The sequence below is a fragment of the Trematomus bernacchii genome, unplaced genomic scaffold (genome assembly GCF_902827165.1).
Source record: "Trematomus bernacchii unplaced genomic scaffold, fTreBer1.1, whole genome shotgun sequence".
Lineage (NCBI taxonomy): Eukaryota > Metazoa > Chordata > Actinopteri > Perciformes > Nototheniidae > Trematomus > Trematomus bernacchii.
In genome coordinates this window covers 1903960-1927420 of record NW_022987720.1, presented here as the reverse complement: position 1 = coordinate 1927420, position 23461 = coordinate 1903960, and the positions used below count along the sequence as shown (strand labels likewise).

At 39.3% G+C, this 23461-nt stretch overlaps 2 protein-coding genes across 4 annotated transcripts; both read left to right on the top strand.

Annotated features, from left to right (window-relative positions):
* The first annotated feature begins 1221 nt into the window (after positions 1–1221).
* LOC117492613 (scavenger receptor cysteine-rich domain-containing group B protein-like) lies at positions 1222–5764 on the top strand. Of its 2 annotated transcripts, XR_004556871.1 has the most exons (7): positions 1222–1408; positions 1561–1636; positions 1929–1955; positions 2084–2395; positions 3415–3708; positions 3833–4601; positions 5358–5764. XR_004556871.1 is itself a non-coding variant. In XM_034142969.1 (6 exons), exons 2-6 carry the CDS (start codon positions 1585–1587, stop codon positions 3871–3873), a joined length of 726 nt encoding a protein of 241 aa, XP_033998860.1. In that variant the 5' UTR covers positions 1222–1408; positions 1561–1584; the 3' UTR covers positions 3874–4747. The 2 variants fall into 2 exon arrangements, 1 of the variants encoding a protein (XP_033998860.1); XM_034142969.1 differs by lacking the exon at positions 5358–5764 and having other exon boundaries at positions 3833–4747.
* A 6617-nt stretch (positions 5765–12381) lies between these two features.
* On the top strand, positions 12382–23274 carry LOC117492608 (deleted in malignant brain tumors 1 protein-like). Of its 2 annotated transcripts, none has more exons than XM_034142963.1 (17): positions 12382–12496; positions 13606–13681; positions 13974–14000; positions 14129–14440; positions 15467–15760; positions 15885–16205; positions 16447–16734; positions 16998–17312; positions 17907–18206; positions 18739–19047; positions 19323–19637; positions 20357–20665; positions 20762–21055; positions 21514–21849; positions 21939–22046; positions 22539–22623; positions 22722–23274. In XM_034142963.1, exons 2-17 carry the CDS (start codon positions 13630–13632, stop codon positions 22864–22866), a joined length of 3810 nt encoding a protein of 1269 aa, XP_033998854.1. In that variant the 5' UTR covers positions 12382–12496; positions 13606–13629; the 3' UTR covers positions 22867–23274. The 2 variants fall into 2 exon arrangements, with proteins under 2 accessions (XP_033998854.1, XP_033998855.1); XM_034142964.1 differs by lacking the exon at positions 12382–12496 and adding an exon at positions 13338–13453.
* Positions 23275–23461: the final 187 nt, after the last annotated feature.

The following is a 23461-nucleotide window of genomic DNA, read 5'->3' as shown; positions in this document are numbered from 1 at the left end:
AATCAGGGTGAGGCAGACATCAAACAGCCAGAAAACACACAAGGGCCGGAACGGTGAATATCTAAAAACATAGCCTCAGAGTAATGCTATTACATGACTCATGTCTATAAAAGAAACTGAAGTTCAGGGGTAACTAACTTGATGCACTTCTAAAATATTGCTTGCTTTTCAAGGCCCTACTCCCCCAGAGTAATGTCATTTCCCATCAAAGGATGATGCAAATCGCTGTGTAATGATTTACCCAGACATCAATATGTGCTTAACCTGAAGTCCAAACTATTAAGATCCTCACTTCTGTCATTTGGGAATACTGTTAGAAAGCTGAGGTAATCGCTTCACTACTTTTAGAGCCTCTTATTGTGCTAATCTTGAATACTGGTTCACAGTCTTTAAACTTGTGTTGCGGCTGGTTGCAGTACAGTCAAACAGTTCCCTTATAAGACTTTTTTTGGATGGTAATGTGAATGGTGCCCAACTCTTATGTATTACGGTTTTAAACAAATGAATTGCACATAGACATTTGTCAGTTCATATACAGGACAGGTTACAAAGTACAGACATGAATAATATATTGAAATTGCATGTGAAAGAATCATCATTAATCCTTAGGTACTGACACAGAAAAGTCCATCAGCACTGTCATGTTCATTTAGTCCTTTTTCATGATAAGAAAATCAATGGTGTGAATGATACAATTATCGATTGCTTGATTCAATTTAGCTGCTTTATTTTCAGTGGCCAACATTGACTTTAACAATAAAGCGTGTATGTGAGCATGCATGTGACAATTCTCTCAGGATAAAAAGGAACTTATTCTCTTTATGAAATTGCAATGAGATGAAGAAAATAAAACAGGCCAATCAAAAATGGCCTGTTTATTTAAGCTTGTTTATACTACATTGAAATCGATTGGCTGTTCTTTTAACAAATTCAACATAAAAGGACTGCTGGGAATGATAAGGCGATGAGATTCTAGGGACAGGTGGGAGTCGGTGTTCACATGTTGTCATTCGTTAAACAACAACTGTCTTTTTAATCAACATTTCCCTTTTATTTTTCTGTAGCTCAACCTTCGTTGTGTCGCTACATCAGAGTCACTATCTTACTAATACTATCTACTACTGTTTACCAGCATTAGTTTTCATATATGCTGTTGAATATAATGTATTTTTAGAAAGTAATGTAGGTGTTGTGTAAAACAAAATGAAATCTCCGCTCATCCCCTGTCTTTAATGATTGATCCAAATGTCAACATGCTTCCAGTTTGCAGTCCAAGTCCATGTAACCCCTTTTATTCATAACAATTACTGGATCTGTACACGAGGCTGCTGTCTTTTGGATGTTTCAGATATGATCAGCGTTTTATTTTGAATTGTGAGGTCATTTAAGCAGCTGCTGGATTTAAAAGGTTAGATGGCAACATCATTTAATTTGAAGATTTTGGTTAAAAAACAACAAGAACTGGATGGCTTCCAAAAATCAACTTTCTTGTTCTACTGAAGACTGATAATACAGTAAAGTAACTTTTTAACAATACCCATTTTGACTGTATTTTTGCAGCTTTTGATCTACTTTGAAGACACAATGATCTTCATTTCAGCTGAAAAACGACATTTCGCTTTTTACTTGTCAGTTGGTAAGTTTTTAATTTTTCCATTCTTTTCTTGAATTCTTAAATCATGTGATAGTCAAACAACTTGGTCTCATGCTCTCAAACCCTTAAGAAAGACAGCTCTTATTATTGATTGTTCACATTGTCTTGCTTTAAAACAATTTGACAAAGTTGAGGTTGGACAATAAGGAGTTATGTATTTCTGCACATCGCCAAGCTTTCCTGATACGTAATAAATATGATGAATTAAAGCAAACACTGCTATTGTAAAATATTGTTTTAAATATTAATGACAAACCTCATGTGTCTGCTCTAGGTCTGTTGAGTATACCACTGCTTGCAGGTCAGTACATTCTATTGATCTCATGCCTCAAATTGAATTATAGTCTGATCTAACAACAAAGGACCATTTGTCACTGAGATCAGGCTGACATGTCCTTGAGCTATTGTGTGTTCATTTTTCATTTATAGAATGCATTGAGGTTAAGCTGGTCGGGCCTTCACGTTGCTCTGGTAGACTGGAGGTCTTGCACACAGGCAGTTGGGGAACTGTGTGTGATGACCTATGGAGCCTCGCCAACGCTGACGTGGTATGTCGAGAGTTAAACTGCGGGACAGCTCTTGAGGCCACTAAAGTCGCCTCTTTTGGAGAGGGAAAGAACATGATCTGGTTGGATGATGTGCAGTGTACTGGTCATGAGACATCTGTCCTCAAGTGCACACACAGACCAATGGGGCAAAATGACTGCAGCCACTCTGAAGATGCTGGGGTTACCTGTTCAGGTAAGACTTCAAGAGTTCAATTAATGGTATGTTTGGTCTATGTTTTTCAAAGTTGAAATTACCAGTACTCAATGACTTTCTTAATAAAAGGATAATCCCTTTTATTAAATCTATAGTTGGACATACAAGGCAAAGGTAAAGCTCAGCCCCTAAACTAAGTTTAGCATAAATACTGGAGATTATGAAAGGGCATATTGTCATTTCTTTCACAAACAAACACGTGTTAAAGATGGAGCTTTGAACGTGCTGGATTTTGTTAACCTCAGACAAAGCCAGGGTCTATCTCTGTTCTTAGTGTTTCTGCTGTGCTTAGATAAGTTGCTGCTTGCTGTAGACTTTTTGTTTATCAAGTGAATGGAAGAGTAGAATCAATCTTTTTATCGAACTCCCGCAAAGTAATCACGTTTCCCAAAATGCTGAACTTTTGCTTTGAATAGACTAAGTTAGCTCAGAAGATCAGGTATTTCGAAACTCTGCATTTCTAGGATTTCTCAATTTAAATCAAGAACATGTGAAACTTGGGAAATACGGCTGTTCAGAAAAAAAAAGCTAACGCAGCATTTATCTTGGCAACTGATCACAATATTGCTTTGAAAACGCAGCAGTTATATTGTCAGGTCACATTTGCTCTCTGCTTTTAGAGGATTTTTGCAGCAGAAGCGTTAAAACTAAGATAAAGCAAGCTTAACCACACTAAGCTAAAAATAAGCTGAGCTAACTATGCTAAACTACAGAATTTCAGATTTCATCACTGGGAAAGTATATTCTTGGACTTGAGCAGTTACTTCCTTAGGTTTCTGGTGGTTGCCTGGAAACTGTTCCAACTGTTTACAATTGTTGGTGAAGCTTAGCTAACTTTCTCTTTTTTGCAGATGTATACTAAAAAATACAGGTGAAAGTTGTTTCAATGTTGTCATATGATTTTGCCAGTAACAAAAATGTATTTCCCAAAATGTGCGATTGTTCTTTAATACACAAATGGTTATAGATTTTTTTTTAACGGCGCACATCATTTGCAGAACATGTGAAGGTAGTCAACGGAAGCAATCGGTGTACTGGCAGAGTGGAAGTCTACCATGAAGGCAACTGGAAACGAGCATGCAAAAGTGACTGGGCGACGTTAGACGCTGTTGTGGTGTGCCGAGAGCTTAACTGTGGCACCCCTATCACTCAGACTGAAGAGCTATATTTTGGAGAGTCACGTGACCTGCATGGCATCAAACCCAACTGTTTAGGAAATGAGAGCTCTATCTCACTGTGCAGAATTCAGGAAAGCAAGGAAAGCTGTGTGGATGCTACTATCGTCTGTGAACGTTAGTAATTCCTGTGTTCAAGCTACATCAATAATTGTGTGTTAAACTTCACCTGTATAAATCTTAAATTTTGGATGGCTTATGAATATACATACCCTTGATTTTTTTATTTTCCACCTGACAGACAGTACACCAACGGGAATAAACGGGAATTTATGGGAATAAACTGGGAATTTTCTAAATTGAAGGTTGGCTCTTCATAGGGAACCTAAACATAGTTGGGGAAAGTATATTTTAGCATAATCTTGACTAAAACAAACAGATGCCATTTAAGTACACACTTGAATATCCATGCCATTCCTCAATCACATCTAGGCTACATAGCACACGGCTTACTGCATGGCTATTGAGACCACACCCCCTACAGGCACTGCATTCCTCCATCACATGCACAGATGATTTCTAGAAGACTGGATCACACTTTTGAGCCCAAAGCACAAGACAAATAAAGCCACACATTTGAGCCTGTGGACTACACAAAGTGAAGTAAGTTTAGATGATATTATGGGGTAATATCATCAATTTTTTAATTGCAAATATCACATACAAATGTATTCATCTAGTACAGTGTTTCTCAAACTTTTTCATGGACCACTTAACCAATTAAAAAAACACTCACGGACCACCTAACTCCCCAAATATCCCAAAACACATCGTTTTTCTAGAACAGATGTGGAGGCTATTTTTATATAACATTAGAAAGACTGATTCTTATTATTACATTATTTGCTTATTGTGCTCATTTACAGTATGTGGCTGTGATTTAGGAATAAATGGACCCAATCACCCCCCCCCAAGTTTTGATGGGGTGGACAGGAACGGAGGGAAAAGTTACATGAGAAAGTGTTTAGCTTGCAATATTGAAAGTAGCAAGGTCGAGTGCAGAGACTAATGTCGCGTTTCCACTACACGGCCTCGCTCGGTATGGCTGGGCCTCGTTAGGACTGGCTCACTTTATGGCGCATTTCCATTACAGTTTAGGAACTGGGGCAGTATCTATAGTAACGTAGTGTAGGCGGAGCCGTGACGTGATCTTCAGAGGACCCCAGAAAAACAACACAGCCGTTAGCTGTTAGCACTCAGAGCTCACAGCTCCTCATATATGTTCAGAAACTAGACAACAATTAAACAAGTACAAACCACAGACTGCCTATGTCATGGTGAATACAGTCGCTGCTTTATTTATGTCTGTATAGGCCGTTGTTGTGAGTGTGGATGGTCGGGGCATATACTGCGTTAGCTTAGCCAATCTCCATTTAGAAAACAAGCATTTTAAAAGGTTTTTCCCCTGCTGTCTGTCTGCAGACTTGACAAAGCATTAATTCATGGTTTTTACTAACCGGTATCAGTATGTTGTTACTTCGGCATCATTTTGAAACGTGTATTACAATTAAATCACGGTCAAATATGTCCATCTTGTTGTAGTTGTTGCCCCCTTGCCAGCGACGCTCTCTCTAGTTTAGCATACTCAGCCCGACTCAGCCTCGTTGCCTCTGGCCCTGGCCCCACGATTTTATGAGGCCAGCAAAACTGTGAATTAGGACCCGCCGGCCGGTACTAGGCCAAGTGGAAACGCAACCAAAGACGGGCCGCTGACGTCACAGCCCTCTTAAACCGGGCTGCGGGCTGTAGTGGAAACGCGCCATAAGAGAACACAAAGAGGTAGTCAGAACAGCACATCGCACCGGCCTTGACTCTGTATGGGAGCCGCGCTCCCCCGCAAAGCTAAGAAGCAACATTATGGTTTCCCGCTATATCTGAAGAAACGTTAGAGAAAACAAATTAGTATGATGGTGCCAGAGTAGGGAGGGACTTCCACAGGCCGGCCGAATGCTGATTGGAGGATCGTGTTGCCAAGAGACCCTATCTGAGTCTGTGCACCAACCAAAGAGAACCAAGTCTAAACCGCGGTATCTCTTCAGCTAGTCTTGACCAATCAAAAATGTACGGGCAACGCCCTGTGTAATAAAATGTATTGTCGCACGAGGTTCGAGGCTCTTGACGGATTTGGTGGTTACAGATTACAGCTTTGCTGCCTGTGATTCCCAAAGACGTGATGAGTCCTTGGCAGGCGCGCCGGATTCATTTTAGAAGTGGGGGGGCCAAAAAAGTGCGTGTGTATGGCCCAATCCCAAACCACGCCCTACACCCTACCCCTACACACTCCCCCTCCGTGACGGAGTGAACTCCGTGGAGTGACACATGAGGCTCCCTCCTGTCAGATGGAGGGAGTAAATACAGCGGCAAGCTTTTGGACAAACTCCCCTCTCTCCGGCAGAAACAGGAAATGCCGTAACTGTATCAACGGTATCAAATCAGCATCTCTTTGACAACAAATGTAAATTAATAACTAAAATAAAACTCCAAACATCTCTAATTGTGTTACTTTTTTGTAAAGCTCTTTTAGTTTTAAACCTGATGTTTATAAGTTTCTTAGTTTTTGCAACAGTCTGTAAATATACACAACTTTATAATAAAATGCACACATTTACCTTTTTCTAGACTAAACACAGGTAGATCCTCAGTTAAAAAAATATGAGGTTATCATGAGGTTGTTAACATCGCAGTTTATCAGTGGATGTTTGCTGGAAGCACAATAACTGCATGTTTTGCATTGCTTTTAAATTTCAGACTGTTGACTGGTGTTTGACTAAAGAAAGCGCACTTTTTTTTAATACACTCTCTGTGTAAATTAGACTTTTCGTGGCTGTCCAGGAGGCTTGGGCACTTTTTCCAGTTATTAACTCCGATATTAACAAAGCTATCATCTCCACATTTTGAGAAAGTTACAAGCCGTTTGACAGCAGCAAATCTGCATATTTCACAGAAGGCCCGTTTAGTGGTTTTGCAAAGAATTAACCACTCTCTGTTTTTGTACCATTCTGCGTTGAAGTACCTTTGTCTTTGCCCAAATAATCTAGCGGTCAGTTAGCTACAGCTTTACCCGTCTCAATGTCCCGACAACAAACCTCCATGCAGTCGGAACCAGCCTGTTTTCGGTTCAACGACGGCGGTGGCGGGTTCTTTTGGGTTCATCTGGCTTCGCTGTTTCTATGATTGATGAAGGTCCAGGCTCCGGAGACGTGGATGTCAGGGATGTGACCTTCCAGTTGTTAATTTAAGTTTAGATTGACTCAGTGGCGACTGGTCATTAGGGGCAGGTGGGGCACAGCCCCACCTAGTGTCAGCAGAAAGTATTACAAATAATGATTACAAAAATGCAAAAAAATAAATAAAAAAATATATAAAATATATTTTAAGATCATGTTTAATCATCTGATTCGTCTGTACATTGCTGTTTTAGTCTGTGTTCTTCTAATTAGTGTGTCTACAGTCACAGTGTGTGCCTATTGAGCTGTTTAGAGCCATGTGGGACAAAACCTGATTATGCCCCTTCCTCTCGCTGTGAAGTGAACGGTGACTGTAAAAACTACACTGCGCATGCTCAGAGTATTTTGTAATGTAATGTGTGTGGCAAAAAAATAATGACCAGAGGGGCACGGAGCTACCATCCCCACCATACGTCATCTCAAATCATTCAGCGCTGATTGGCTGTAAGTACGTGTGCCGCGAAAAGTGTGGTGCTTGAAGAGGAGACGAGAGAGCTGCAGTGGCGCGTCCTAAAACCAGGAAGTAAGCACAAAAAAGCAATGAGATTTCTCCAGAGGATTTTAGAAAATAGCTCGAAATAAGATCTGTGGGAAACGTACCTGTTAGATAAATGCACGTTTTGATTAGCCGGATAACATCCACATGTCTACCCTACTTTTATAATTTTTTTATCATAAATCTATGGATTAGATTTATGATAGACTTTTGAAACTACAAGAAGATAAGGAGGACTTTTACAAAAAAGTAATAGAAATGTTTGTCCAGAAGGATAGGCAAATGGACTTCATCTTCAAGTCAAGGTAAGACCGCCATTTTATTGAAAATGGGATCTTACTAAGAGAGAACAATTCAATATTTAAATGATAAAATTACATTTTTTGGGTATCCTTTTGTTGAACTGTCTGTTTAAAATTAATCGAAGCATCAGACAAAAAAAGCTTTTGAAAATAATATTATATTTTGGTTTAGGTCAAAATATAATATTTGTAAACCTGAAGAGTCAGTGCCAGTGCCTCAGCAGCCATGAACCTCACTGCAGAAGCTTATATATAGACATCTACGTTTTTTGTGCCCCACCACTTTTGTACATATAAAAACGCCACTGGATTGACTGTATAGTTTTCTTCTGCGCTGGTTCTTCTGACGTGTTTGCAAGTGTATATTTTTTCTATCTAGGTTAACGGCTGACACACACAGAACAACGTAACAAATAAAGTAAACAACGTAACGAATAAACAAATCTAAGCTTTTTTATTGGTTGTAATTTACATGGATACATTTGAATGTTGTGACAATGTCCTATTTGATTGGGTTAAAATGTACATATTCTTCCTGTTATGTCTGCCTGCTTTATTTTACCTAATGCAAAGTGACCTGCTCCATCGAAATCAGTCGCATTGACCCGAAGACACATTTTGAGTTGTATACACTGTTGGAAAGAGGAGATTCATAACTTTCTAATGATATCAGGATTGTTGTTGTAGGCTACTCCAAATATTAAGCAAAATATGTCACATTATATAATGACTGTTACAGAGTCATCATTTTGAGAAAAAGGCCTTTAAAGTTTCCTCTTCTCTGGATCGATCTGATTGATTATTAGCGGAGCAAATGATCAAAATAGTACGAAGGGAAGATAGGGGAAGCCCGCGAGTGTGTGTGTGTGTATACGTGTGTGTTTGTGTATTTTTGCGTTTGTGTGTATTGTGTTTGTTTCCCGGGGAAAACACTCACGAGAAACACCGGCTGTTATGCCTGCAGTGACGTAAAGTTACTCTGTTGCTTGTAATTATGCCGTTACAAGCTTCAAAGTTGTATTTATCATCTGAATTTGCCAAAACAAGTTTAATATTCTGAAAGCCAAGACTTTGTTTATTTGAAATCAGATAAAAACAAACTGTAACGGACCCTGACGTGTTATCTATGATTACTATACGCCTTACATTCATAATTTCAGCAGAGGGAGGGGAAGCGGCGCTGTGGAACAGCAGAGTGGCGAGTGAGAGCTTTACAAGCTTAAAAAATGCCTGTAGCTAATGAGATTGAATATAACAATCAAACATAACAAAATATACACAGCTATATCAGATCGCGTTTTAGATGCGACTTTAGAGTAGAGGGGAATTATTGAAACGGGATTTGTACAGTGTTCCACGGCATCCGCTGCTGCGAAAATGTGGGGCAGGGCTGAAAAGTGGGGGGGCCAATGGCCCCCTGGCCCCCCCGCTTCCGGCGCCCTTGGTCCTTGGCCAAGTGATATATATCTTTTGCTCTCTTTACAATAAATAGTTCAACTTAGAAGTTGTCTGTCTTTTCTGGAATTCTGAACCCAACACAGATTACAAATCGCCTGAAAATGGTACAAACAAGTGGCAACATGTGTGACGAAGGTGTTGCGCTGGGCTATATCATGCAATCGAAAGTGAAATTTAAGCTCGCTCGCAGAGATATTCCCGCGAGAGTGCGGAAAACTTAAAGTGGACCTATCATGCTATATTTAAATGATATATTGTAGAGCCATACCTATATAAGGTATATTTATACGTTTCTGTTTTCAAAATACCAAACAGATCATGCATTTTAGCCATGCCTCATTTCGCTCTATGTGCTGTTTGCTGTCTATGGGTCTGATTCTGTGAGACCACGCCCCCCTGCAGGAGAGGGTAGCCGTGCTCTGATCAAGTCAAGAGGGGGAGAAAAAAAGATCTCCGTCCTCCGTGTTTTATTTATATATACAGTCTATGGTTTTATTATATTATTATAGGCATATAGAGTCGTTATTCATTTGTTTTAAAGCTCAATAAATAACAAAGAAGACCTTTGACCGGCACTTTTCTAATTTTGTCCGGAAGATTTAAACTTTAACGGACATCTTGACCGGCGAAAGAAACTGAAACTGAAACTCTGCCGCACGGTCCCCTCGTTCCTTGGAAGAGGCGGAGAGGTGGGTGTTTGTCATCTGCTGGTGGACTAACCGGAGAGAATTACAGTGCTTGCCTCGACGGGGAGGGATTGCATTGAATTAAAGCAACGGGAGCAAACGCTTGCCTCGGGGAGGGAGAAAAAAAGCCACAGCGGAGAATAAACAGAAGGGTAACCATGGTTACCATATGCGCGGGAAGTCTTCTTCGCTGCTTTTGTGGCAGACTACAGCGCCACTTACAGGCCTGGCATATGTACTACAGCGTCTCCAGCGCTTTCGAGCAGCAATGGCCGGCCGTGGCCCAACCCCACATTCCCCTGATAGGTGGAGAGTTGGCCCAATAGCCGTAGCGCCACTTCTGTGACGTCATAGAAGTGTTCAAATCTGGATCAGTCTGTATCAGATCCGTTGCAGACCCTTTTTTAGAGATTTGGGTATGGAGGAAAATAGAGAGGGTTGTGTTTTCTGACACTTGGTGAGTTCCCTGGAACACCGGGGACACATATTCATATATAAAAGACGTACAAAAGTGCATGTTGCATGATAGGTCCCCTTTAAATTAATTAATTAATTTTAAATATGGAATATTTCCAAAATTCCCCAGCTTAACTTCCCATGGAAATTTACCGGAAACCTTCCGGAAATGTACCGGAAATGTTCCGCCCCTTTGCAACCCTAGTTGTGACAGATACTAACGAGCCTGTTGGGCCAACTAAATATAGGCCTACTTTGTGCTACACCTCTCTGTCGTGCTTGATTATTGCATTTTTCGGTTGATAACAGACTCGTGGGATCCATTTTTTAACAGATTTACATTTCAGACGTAAAATTTGCATTCAAAATTCGTGTTTTTTGTTGTTTTCATATTAGAAATCAGCCTAAAAACTGTCTGAAATGTAAATATTGTCATAAGAAACGTTCTGAATCACATCTGTGTTTTGTTACGAAGACATTTCAATTTGCAAACTGAAAACAGAATTTGGTAAACACATTTTTTTTTGTATTTCTTTATACTGCATAAATACAAAAAAACTAAAGGCAACAAAACTGTAAAAACCTATTGGATCCACATTTGTGCTGTGATTGCAACTGGATAAGAAAAAAATTACTAACACAATCCATAGGAAACGCATGAGTAACAAATGACTCAGCTAAATTTGAACACAGAGTTTTTTTTAAATGTCTTTAATTAAAGGCAGGGTTTGATTTACGTGTAAGCAGTCCAACAAAGTGAAAAGGCATTCAAAAACACTAGGCAATATCTGAGTCAAGGTAACTGGAGATTGGTCCAAACGGGGAGCACACATAATAAATGCACAAAGAAAGAAGCATCAAAACAAGGGACAGGTGAGAACAGCGCTAATGAGGAATAGGTGAAAACAATCAGGGTGAGGCAGACATCAAACAGCCAGAAAACACACAAGGGCCGGAACGGTGAATATCTAAAAACATAGCCTCAGAGTAATGCTATTACATGACTCATGTCTATAAAATAAACTGAAGTTCAGGGGTAACTAACTTGATGCCGTACATTTAAATGGCTTATATTTGACTTTTGTCACTTCTAAAATATTGCTTGCTTTTCAAGGCCCAACTCCCCCAGAGTAATGTCATTTCCCATCAAAGGATGATGCAAATCTCTGTGTAATGATTTACCCAGACATCAATATGTGCTTAACCTGAAGTCCAAACTATTAAGATCCTCACTTCTGTCATTTGGGAATACTGTTAGAAAGCTGAGGGAATCGCTTCACTACTTTTAGAGCCTCTTATTGTGCTAATCTTGAATACTGGTTCACAGTCTTTAAACTTGTTTTGCGGCTGGTTGCAGTACAGTCAAACAGTTCCCTTATAAGACTTTTTTTGGATGGTAATGTGAATGGTGCCCAACTCTTATGTATTACGGTTTTAAACAAATGAATTGCACATAGACATTTGTCAGTTCATATACAGGACAGGTTACAAAGTACAGACATGAATAATATATTGAAATTGCATGTGAAAGAATCATCATTAATCCTTAGGTACTGACACAGAAAAGTCCATCAGCACTGTCATGTTCATTTAGTCCTTTTTCATGATAAGAAAATCAATGGTGTGAATGATACAATTATCGATTGCTTGATTCAATTTAGCTGCTTTATTTTCAGTGGCCAACATTGACTTTAACAATAAAGCGTGTATGTGAGCATGCATGTGACAATTCTCTCAGGATAAAAAGGAACTTATTCTCTTCATGAAATTGCAACACAACCATGTAACGGTTAACCGGACGCAAATTAAGGGAACTCCTTGTACATTATACAAACAGATGGCCAAACCAGGCAACCTATAATGCTGAATAGACAAGTATGTTATGCAATATGATGTGCTGCCTCAGTGTAATCACTAATGTATCTTCTTATGAACAAAAGAAAAAACATCATGTGAGAAGAACTACACATGTTTACTTGCTGTGTATGAAAATAAAGTTTTACTAAATGTACATCCTGCTGTCAAACATTTTATTTGTGGGGCACTTAGAAAACGGCAGAAAATTCCAGATTTATAAAAGGTGCTGAACAAACAAAAAAAATGACTGAGGGTTTCTGAAAGGGAAGTGTTTGCAAAACCACATCCTAATGGGTCATGATGACAGAGGACAAGAACTGGTTCAATCAAGTCAAGCGTTAGTGAAAGGAAATATCTCAGTTAATGTAGATCTGTTGGTTTAATTTGTTGTGATGAGCAAAAAACTACAACCCATTCTGTAAGGTAAGAATAAATGATGATATTTCAATGATTTGGGGTAAAACTAGATTCAAAGCTCAATGTTTGATGCATTTAACCTTACAGATGAGGTTTATTATCCATAAAAAGCATGGGTTGAAAGTAACGATGAGTTTTTTTTAGTTCTGTTTATAATATCCAGGTCTTGGATCACATTTTGAAGTAACAAAGGCAACATATTAATTATTAGGACTGACCATATTAAGTTTCGATCCATGACAACAATACGATTGTCTTGAACATTGAAAACAGTATTCCAGATGAAAGCAAGTTCCTGTTTATAACACACAGATTTTATCTATAATTGCTTTAATATCCTTAAATACCTTTTTTTGTTAAGTTCCTGCAACAGAATAAGATATTAAACTGAGATGAAGAAAATAAAACAGGCCAATCAAAAATGGCCTGTTTATTTAAGCTTGTTTATACTACATTGAAATCGATTGGCTGTTTTTTTAACAAATTCAACATAAAAGGACTGCTGGGAATGATAAGGCGATGAGATTCTAGGGACAGGTGGGAGTCGGTGTTCACATGTTGTCATTCGTTAAACAACAACTGTCTTTTTAATCAACATTTCCCTTTTATTTTTCGGTAGCTCAACCTTCGTTGTGTCGCTACATCAGAGTCTCTATCTTACTAATACTATCTACTACTGTTTACCAGCATTAGTTTTCATATATGCTGTTGAATATAATGTCTTTTTAGAAAGTAATGTAGGTGTTGTGTAAAACAAAATGAAATCTCCGCTCATCCCCTGTCTTTAATGATTGATCCAAATGTCAACATGCTTCCAGTTTGCAGTCCAAGTCCATGTAACCCCTTTTATTCATAACAATTACTGGATCTGTACACGAGGCTGCTGTCTTTTGGATGTTTCAGATATGATCAGCGTTTTATTTTGAATTGTGAGGTCATTTAAGCAGCTGCTGGATTTAAAAGGTTAGATGGCAACATCATTTAATTTGAAGAGTTTAGTTAAAAAACAACAAGAACTGGATGGCTTCCAAAAATCAACTTTCTTGTTCTACTGAAGACTGATAATACAGTAAAGTAACTTTTTAACAATACCCATTTTGACTGTATTTTTGCAGCTTTTGATCTACTTTGAAGACACAATGATCTTCATTTCAGCTGAAAAACGACACTTCGCTTTTTACTTGTCAGTTGGTAAGTTTTTAATTTTTCCATTCTTTTCTTGAATTCTTAAATCATGTGATAGTCAAACAACTTGGTCTCATGCTCTCAAACCCTTAAGAAAGACAGCTCTTATTATTGATTGTTCACATTGTCTTGCTTTAAAACAATTTGACAAAGTTGAGGTTGGACAATAAGGAGTTATGTATTTCTGCACATCGCCAAGCTTTCCTGATACGTAATAAATATGATGAATTAAAGCAAACACTGCTATTGTAAAATATTGTTTTAAATATTAATGACAAACCTCATGTGTCTGCTCTAGGTCTGTTGAGTATACCACTGCTTGCAGGTCAGTACATTCTATTGATCTCATGCCTCAAATTGAATTATAGTCTGATCTAACAACAAAGGACCATTTGTCACTGAGATCAGGCTGACATGTCCTTGAGCTATTGTGTGTTCATTTTTCATTTATAGAATGCATTGAGGTTAAGCTGGTCGGGCCTTCACGTTGCTCTGGTAGACTGGAGGTCTTGCACACAGGCAGTTGGGGAACTGTGTGTGATGACCAATGGAGCCTCGCCAACGCTGACGTGGTATGTCGAGAGTTAAACTGCGGGACAGCTCTTGAGGCCACTAAAGGCGCCTCTTTTGGAGAGGGAAAGAACATGATCTGGTTGGATGATGTGCAGTGTACTGGTCATGAGACATCTGTCCTCAAGTGCACACACAGACCAATGGGGCAAAATAACTGCGGCCACTCTGAAGATGCTGGGGTTACCTGTTCAGGTAAGACTTCAAGAGTTCAATTAATGGTATGTTTGGTCTATGTTTTTCAAAATTGAAATTACCAGTACTCAATGACTTTCTTAATAAAAGGATAATCCCTTTTATTAAATCTATAGTTGGACATACAAGGCAAAGGTAAAGCTCAGCCCCTAAACTAAGTTTAGCATAAATACTGGAGATTATGAAAGGGCATATTGTCATTTCTTTCACAAACAAACACGTGTTAAAGGTGGAGCTTTGAACGTGCTGGATTTTGTTAACCTCAGACAAAGCCAGGGTCTATCTCTGTTCTTAGTGTTTCTGCTGTGCTTAGATAAGTTGCTGCTTGCTGTAGACTTTTTGTTTATCAAGTGAAAGGAAGAGTAGAATCAATCTTTTTATCGAACTCCCGCAAAGTAATCACGTTTCCCAAAATGCTGAACTTTTGCTTTGAATAGACTAAGTTAGCTCAGAAGATCAGGTATTTCGAAACTCTGCATTTCTAGGATTTCTCAATTTAAATCAAGAACATGTGAAACTTTCGGGAGAAATTGGGAAATACGGCAGTGGAGAAAAAAAGCTAACGCAGCATTTATCTTGGCAACTGATCACAATATTGCTTTGAAAACCCAGCGGTTATATTGTCAGGTCACATTTGCTCTCTGCTTTTAGAGGATTTTTGCAGCAGAAGCGTTAAAACTAAGATAAAGCAAGCTTAACCACACTAAGCTAAAATAAGCTGAGCTAACTATGCTAAGCTACAGAATTTCGGATTTCATCACTGGGAAAATATATTCTTGGACTTGAGCAGTTACTTCCTTAGGTTTCTGGTGGTTGCCTGGAAACCGTTCCAACTGTTTACAATTGTTGGTGAAGCTTAGCTAACTTTCTCTTTTTTGCAGATGTATACTAAAAAATACAGGTGAAAGTTGTTTCAATGTTGTCATATGATTTTGCCAGTAACAAAAATGTATTTCCCAAAATGTGCGATTGTTCTTTAATACACAAATGGTTATAGATTTTTTTAACGGCGCACATCATTTGCAGAACATGTGAAGGTAGTCAACGGAAGCAATCGGTGTACTGGCAGAGTGGAAGTCTACCATGAAGACAACTGGAAACGAGCATGCAAAAGTGACTGGGCCACGTTAGACGCTGTCGTGGTGTGCCGAGAGCTTAACTGTGGCACCCCTATCACTCAGACTGAAGAGCTATATTTTGGAGAGTCACGTGACCTGCATGGCATCAAACCCAACTGTTTAGGAAATGAGAGCTCTATCTCACTGTGCCGAATTCAGGAAAGCAAGGAAAGCTGTGTGGATGCTACTATCGTCTGTGAACGTTAGTAATTCCTGTGTTCAAGCTACATCAATCATTTTGTGTTAAACTTCACCTGTATAAATCTTACATTTTGGATGGCTTATGAATATACATACCCTTGATTTTTTTATTTCCCACCTGACAGACAGTACACCAATTCGACTGGTAAACGGTTCTTCTGATGGTCGGTGCTCTGGACGTGTGGAAGTCTACCACGATGGAAATTGGGGAACGATTTGTGATGACAAATGGGGGATGCAGGAAGCAGATGTGACATGTCGAGAGATGAATTGTGGGAATGCTATCTCTGTCAAGTACAAGTCTTTTTTCGGAAGAGGTCAGGATCAGGTTTTGTTGGACGATGTTGAGTGCACTGGTCATGAGAAGTCCCTTTCTGAATGCCCGCACAGAGGTTTTGGAGAACACGACTGTGACCACAATGAAGATGCTGGTGTTATATGCTCAGGTAACACTCTTTATTTGTTCTAATTAATAGTGGAAATTCAATTGCCAATCCTAAATATTGGCATTTGTGTGCAATGGTAATGCATGCAATTTCTGGAAAGTATTAGTTGTTTTTTGTATGACAGTTTGCTGAAGTTTTGGCTGTTTCTCTATTTATAGTTGACAGAGTCATTGCAGAAATATTTGCATTTTTCATGAACTTTCTAAAAAAAAAAAAATACCTCTTCTTATCTGCTTTCAAGAATCGCTCAGATTGGCCAATGGGACTGACCGCTGCTCTGGCAGAGTGGAAGTCTTAGCCAATTTCCACTGGGGGAAAATTTGTAATAACTTGGCCAGCGAAGATGCTGCAGTGGTGTGTCAGGAACTAGGTTGTGGTGCTCCAAAAAAAATCCAAGAAAGCTTCAATTTTGGTGACAGCACACTCAGAGGGTATTCAAGTAGATGCTCTGGCCCTGTGGATTCCTTCTCCAAATGCAATATTCAAGATTACACCGGGACATGTGAAGCCATTTCTCTTTCATGTGCAGGTAAGACACAAAAGGAAGGTACATTTGCACTGCAGCACTGTTCAACCATTATAGCAAAGGACAAGTGGTTAATTAAAAAACAGAATTGGCATATTGTATGTGCATTACACCTTATTATTGCTATTTACTGGTGAATATTCTAATGGTTGCAACTAACTAACTACCTTAATAACTACTAAACTGAAAGTTCAGACAAAGCTTAATATTTGGATTATTTCAGTCTAGCTTGTAAGTAATGTTAACATGAGTGGACATGTCCTCAGGTAATCCACCGCTAAGGCTTGTGAACGGCACTGATCGATGCTCTGGTAGAGTGGAGGTTCTTCATGATGGCGCGTGGGGAACTGTGTGTGATGATGAGTGGGACATCAAAGATGCTCAGGTGGTTTGCAGAGCCATGGACTGTGGAACACCTAAGACGGCCAAATCCTCTTCCTTCTTTGGTGCAGGCCAAGGAGACATTTGGCTGGATGATGTTAGATGTGTCGGTAATGAGACGTCGCTATTGCACTGCCGACATGCCCCCCGTGGAGAAAATAACTGTGGCCATATGGAAGATGCGGGTGTGGTGTGCTCAGGTATCATCTCGGTTATTTTATTGCTTTTTGCATGTTATTTATATTATTTCAATTTTCAATGTTCATTTGCTTGCTTTTAACTGTCACCCTTAACACAGGAACAATTGAATTATAGCCTGCAGTGAGCTCCTATGCAATATGTTATGGTTGTTATTGTTATTATGTTATTTATATAGTGATTTATATATAAAATGCGCCACCAACAGTAAACAGAGTCACTCCGGTGACATCCCTTACCCCATTACATGAACATGCCTGCCAGCCTCGGAAAAGTGTTACTATTTCCATGAAGACACAGTTCCTAATATCAGTATTTTGCTGATTATTCTTGGTAATTTGACTTACATCAAAATGTTTTACTAAAGGAATTTCTGTCTGTCTGTCTGTCTGTCTGTCTCGGCTGCCTGTCTGTCAGTCTGTTCGCCCGTCTGTCTCTATGTCTCTTTGTTTTGAATTTCCTGACAACGTTTAATCCAGAAATGTTGATTGTGAAGTTGTTTAGAAGGGTATCTGGAGAATGCTACATACAATTTGAATGTCATGACAAACATGCTAAGAACATCAGTTGCTGATTCTCTGCTTTTTGCTTCCCAGCTACAATTAGACTGATCAATGGGACTGACCAGTGCTCTGGAAGGGTTGAGTTCTACACTGGTGTCAAATGGGCAACACCATATAATGTTAACTGGGGAATAAATGAAGCAACAGTGGTGTGCAGAGAGATGAATTGCGGAGATCCTGACAAGCTTCCAGGATCATACGGTCATGGCGGACATCCTGGAGGGTATCAGGTCAGCTGTAACGGTAGAGAGAGTTCTCTCTCACAGTGCACACTGAGAGAACGTGGAAGAACAAGCCATGATCGCATTGAAGAGGCATCTGTAAAATGTTTAGGTAAGACTTGAAGTTTAATTGATATTTGAAGTGGTACATTTTTTTAAACAAGATTAGCATGAACCTTTTTTAGGCAATTATGGAAACAGCGTCTAAAAATGGCTTCAGTACTGCCGTGTAGCCCACGATCGTTTTCAACAAGCCCACAAAACATTGATTTCTAAAAAGAGTGGGGCATTTGCTGACTTTCTTTTATTTGTCAACACAAAAAGACAAGGCCAGATTGTCAGATGTCAAAGCAATGAGCCAAGCAAACTTGTATGTTACAAGCTCAATTGCTGAAATCACAGATGGTACCAAGCTATGACTAACAATGTTGCTCCCCGGGCTGGTTAACTGCACCTGTTTCAATTGGAATTGAAGCAATATTACACAATATGTTTTACTAATGATACCAATTAAACAACAGACATTTTCAGTCACTAGCATATGCCCCTGGAGACCACTAATGTAGCATAAATAAAAAACAACAGCAAAGTTGGAATGTACATACTGTATATACATATACGTATATAACAACTGTCATTTCCAGGCAATGTGAGGTTGTCCAATGGGTCCAGTCGTTGTGCTGGAAGAGTGGAGTTTTACGACAACGGCCAGTGGGGCACTGTGTGTGGTGAATCCTGGGATGTGAATGATGCAAAAGTGGCGTGCAGACAGCTTGACTGCGGGACAGCTCATAAGATTACCACAAAGACTGAGTATGGCCATGGCACAGGACATACCTGGATCAATCGAATCGATTGCAATGGATTGGAGTCAACACTGGGTCAGTGCTCACAAAGTCCTTTAAGAGACAGAACCTGCAACACTACCTCAGTTGCTGGTGTTGTCTGCACAGGTAAGAAAAAGCATATCTAAAACAAATGTTATGCATTCTATAATGTTTAGTTCAGTTCTATCACTCCTATTTTTTGTACAATTAAATGTAGGGCTTTTTCAGTTGGTTTTACAAAACTCTATTTACTAAATTGCCACATTCAATCTTATGCCCATTTCCATATAGTTAAATGTGTTGTGTTCCAAATCTGAATGGTGTGCAATATAGGCAACAAGTGGTTTTTTAAAACTTTTTAAATGTACTGTAAAATAATTTCAGTTTACCTCATATCACAGGAAGTTTGGAGGTCCGGTTGGCGAATGGTAAGGATGTGTGCTCTGGCAGAGTAGAGGTCCGTCATGGCGACATGTGGCAAACTGTGTGTGACACAGACTGGAACCTGAGTAAAGCTCAGGTGGTGTGTGAGCAGCTTGAATGCGGTGAGGCCAAGAACGCTCCAGGCGGTGCCCATTTTGGTGAAGGCAGTGGACCAGTAGTGGAGGCGAGCAATTCATGTTTTGACAATGTGACATCTCTTCGGCAATGCTCGGCCAAAGGTTACAGAGGAGCAAGCTGTGGGCACGGACATGACGCTGGCACTGTCTGTGCAGGTATGGCCTTTAAAATTACGTGTTGAACATTCTCACATGCTTTTGGGTAACAAATATAATAACAATAATAAAGGATGTGTAATCATTCCTTAAAGCAATAGATCAACTTTTTGGAAATACACTAATCAGCTTTATTGTCAAGAGTTAGATGAGAAGATTGACACTCTCACCAGACACTAAGTTAAATAGGAAACTGAGGATGGCAGCCGCTTACAGTAGCTCAGCTTTGAATTAGGAATGAAACAAACAAGCTTCCTTAAATTAATTCAGATATATGTTAATGGTTAATTATTTATTTAGTGTTATAGGTAATGGTTGCCAGAGTTTTTTTATTTACTTTTTTAGACAAAGACACGCTTTCTGGTTTCCTGTTTTTATGCTAAGCTATGCTAACTTGCCATTGGCTCTAGTAATGTTTATACTTACTGACGCTAAGCACGAAAGCATATCAGAATATTGCCCAATATGTATTGCTTACATTTTTCACGTACGTGACAAAAGTTACACATAATTAGGTTACCGTAAGTCAACCTTTTCCCTCGTCACTGTCAAAATTAGCTTCTCATATAATGATGGGACAAACAATATTTTTAAAATACATACATATTCACTTTTTGTTTTTCAATATGTATTAATGTTTTTTAGAATTGTTTGTTGAAACATGACTTAAGGACTGTCGCTTGCTGTTGAACTCACCTAAATTACATTTTTAAATGCAGCACAGATTCGGTTGGTCGGCGGCACAGGTCAATGCTCTGGTAGATTGGAGATCCTCTACAAAGGCCAGTGGGGGACTGTGTGTGATGATGAATGGTCACTTGGCAATGGTGATGTGGTATGTAGACAGCTTAGCTGCGGACATGCAGTTTCTGCTCCTTCAAGTGCCCACTTTGGTAGAGGCACTGGTCCAATATGGCTGGATAATGTGGAGTGTGCAGGCGAAGAGAATGCAATCACACATTGTCCGCACAACGGTTTTGGAGAAAATAACTGCGGGCACGGAGAAGATGCTAGTGTTATCTGTATAGGTGAGAGGCCTGGCTCCTTTTCTAATTTGTGAATGAAATCATTACCTTCTAACTGGTATTACATCCCGCTCTAATGACGCTTATTGTCTTTTTCAGGTGCTCTACACAAGCCCAAAATCACTTTGATTCCCGCTCCAGAGGTAAACTGGGGTACCAAAGTTGAGATCACATGCACTATACTAGCAGAAAAGTTGGGCGGGACATTCGTCCTGAAGAGGACCCAAGACTCCTTTAAAATGGAAAAATACACGGAGAATGAAGCTGCAACCTTTATCTTCCATTCAGTAGATTTCAACCAGAAGGGGTCATATTTCTGTGAATATCAAAAGAAATTGCCCAATCAAGTCATCTATTTTCCTCAAGGAGAAACGGCAGAGCTCTCCATCATAGGTCAATAATTCTGTTTGATAACTATTTGGCTATTAAACTATATATGCTATATTGACTGTCATGCCATTGTTTAGATCAGTTTCAGTCTGTTCGTAGTTATGGTTAACAGTAGCGCTTGGAGTGTCTGAAATAGAGATTGCTCGATACCCAGAGAGAGTTAATATACATTTAAAAATGTTTAGCCTGTGTTTCTATGTAAAAACCTGTGGTGCTATCTTTGAAATTAGCAGAGCAAAGCGTTAAGTAAATGAGCAACAAATGCGAAATGAACTCCGATAAATCTTTCAAATGCATATTGTAGATCTGTTTCTCTCTGAAATTGCTTATTTTGTTTTTAAAACTAAGCTTTTCTTAAGCTGATGTGGCAGGCCTTAGCAAAAGGGTTAATTTGACTGCAAGATTGCAAACAGGTTTTGTGATCCAAATGAGTTGTTAAAAAAAGGTTTTCTAATCTGCAGTGAAACTGGAAAAACCCACCCTCTCCCTGTCGTCTCCTCATGCAATGGTGGTCTTCACCCCTGACAAAATATCGGTCACCCAAGGGAACAGCTTCTCCATCACTTGCTCTACTCATTCCATATACACTGGAGGTTTCTTCTATCTGACAAAGTCCCACAACAATGCCACTGAAGCGGTGCCTGCATTTGGCTACTCCATCCACTACATGACAACCTTTGACTTTCCTGCAATAGATTATAAAACCCAAGGGGATTATAGGTGCATCTACGGAGTGAACATTTCTTCAATGTCCTTCTCTTCAGTTCCCTCCAAGTCACTCCAAGTCTCTGTAGTCGGTAAGACCCAAGGAGCCCTTGAGAAATGATTTGACTTAAAATGGCTAGTTTTCTCCTTTGCTAACTAAATGATCTTTTGACCCCTACAGCGGCCTCATCCTCTTCAGTGGTCACAGGATGGGTTGTGGGTTTGCTGTTAGTGTTACTTGTGGGGGTTATAGGTTACCTGATGTGGAGAAAGAGAAGGAGGGTTGCTGGTGAGTTTCACACAAAACATAACAAAATTGGATGGTTCAATCCTTCACAGCAAATAACGTTTTTGCATCTCTCTTTACATGTTTTGTCCACTCTCACTGCTCTCATAGCGTCATTTTAGGCTACTGTGTTAAATTATAATCAATTTGACTGATCTCTTTGGCTCTAAGGATTGTTGCAGCACCTTAATTATGATAAAAAAGTACCCCCAAACCTAAAGACAACCACACTTACAGTCTAACAGTCTAACCATGGTTGTTTCATATAATGACATACATAACCAAAAAGTAATTGGTGGAACTGTTGTAACACTATAGTCAACATGTTAAACACAATAATACCAGTTACATTGCAGAGCCATGCATAAAAAAAGACATCCCCAATTTGTCAAACTGGCCCCCAAATGGCCAAACAATTCAGTAAAAGCATTTTTAGAAAATTAGTTTTCTCTGGATCCCTTGTATTTGTATCACTTTAACATTTTTACTTTCCAGATACTATGGTTCAGTTCAGTAACAGGTTTGGAGGAGCATTAAAGGATGATCTCGACGACAGGTGCAATGGAGCCCTCTATGAAAGGTAGTAAATATAATGTTATTTGCAAAGATATACATATTTTGTTTTAGATCAAACAACTTTAAATTGATTGCAATTGTCCTCCTCCTCATTCCCCTCAGTGCCAGAAATACCCAAGACAATGAGCAGACGCACAGCCCCGGGCAGGAAGAAAACAATGCTGATGTTGATAACTCTGTGGAGAGGATCCCTGAAGATCTGGCTGGGAGAGTGTGCTATGAGCTAGAACCACTCGTTTTTCCTTGATAACTAAATGCATCAAGTAATGAAGAATGTCGTGCAATTTCACAAAACGTGAAATGTTTGGGTGGTTAAAGTTTATAAGTCTGCTGCATCTTTAACGACAGCCAACAATGGTGTCACAGTGTATCGGTGACTAGCTGATGATCTGTTGCTCTTTCAGGAAGACCAGGTTTAAGTGTGTTTTTACACAACATTTTATTTTTTTAATCTACACACTTCCTCAAATATATGCTGCATTCTTTGCTTTATTCCTGTTGTGGCTTACATTTGACAGAGAGATTCTATTGATCAGAAAGCTTAGATCAACTGACCTGCAGGAGTAGGCTGATTACATTGTCTTTGCATTCTATGGTAATTTGCTTTATTTGGTGTATGTGAATGCAGATCAATAAATATATATTTCTTACCGCGCTTGCACCTTTTTGTTTGGCAGAGTTTTTGATGATTTGACCCTGCTGGGGGAAAATGTGCCCAATTGTTACCAAACACTGCCAAGATATGTGAACTATCAAATACATGAATATGTTTTATCAATCATCATCAGTAATTGTTATAACAAATTCCTCAGCATAACCTGGACAATAAAAGATGAACTGAA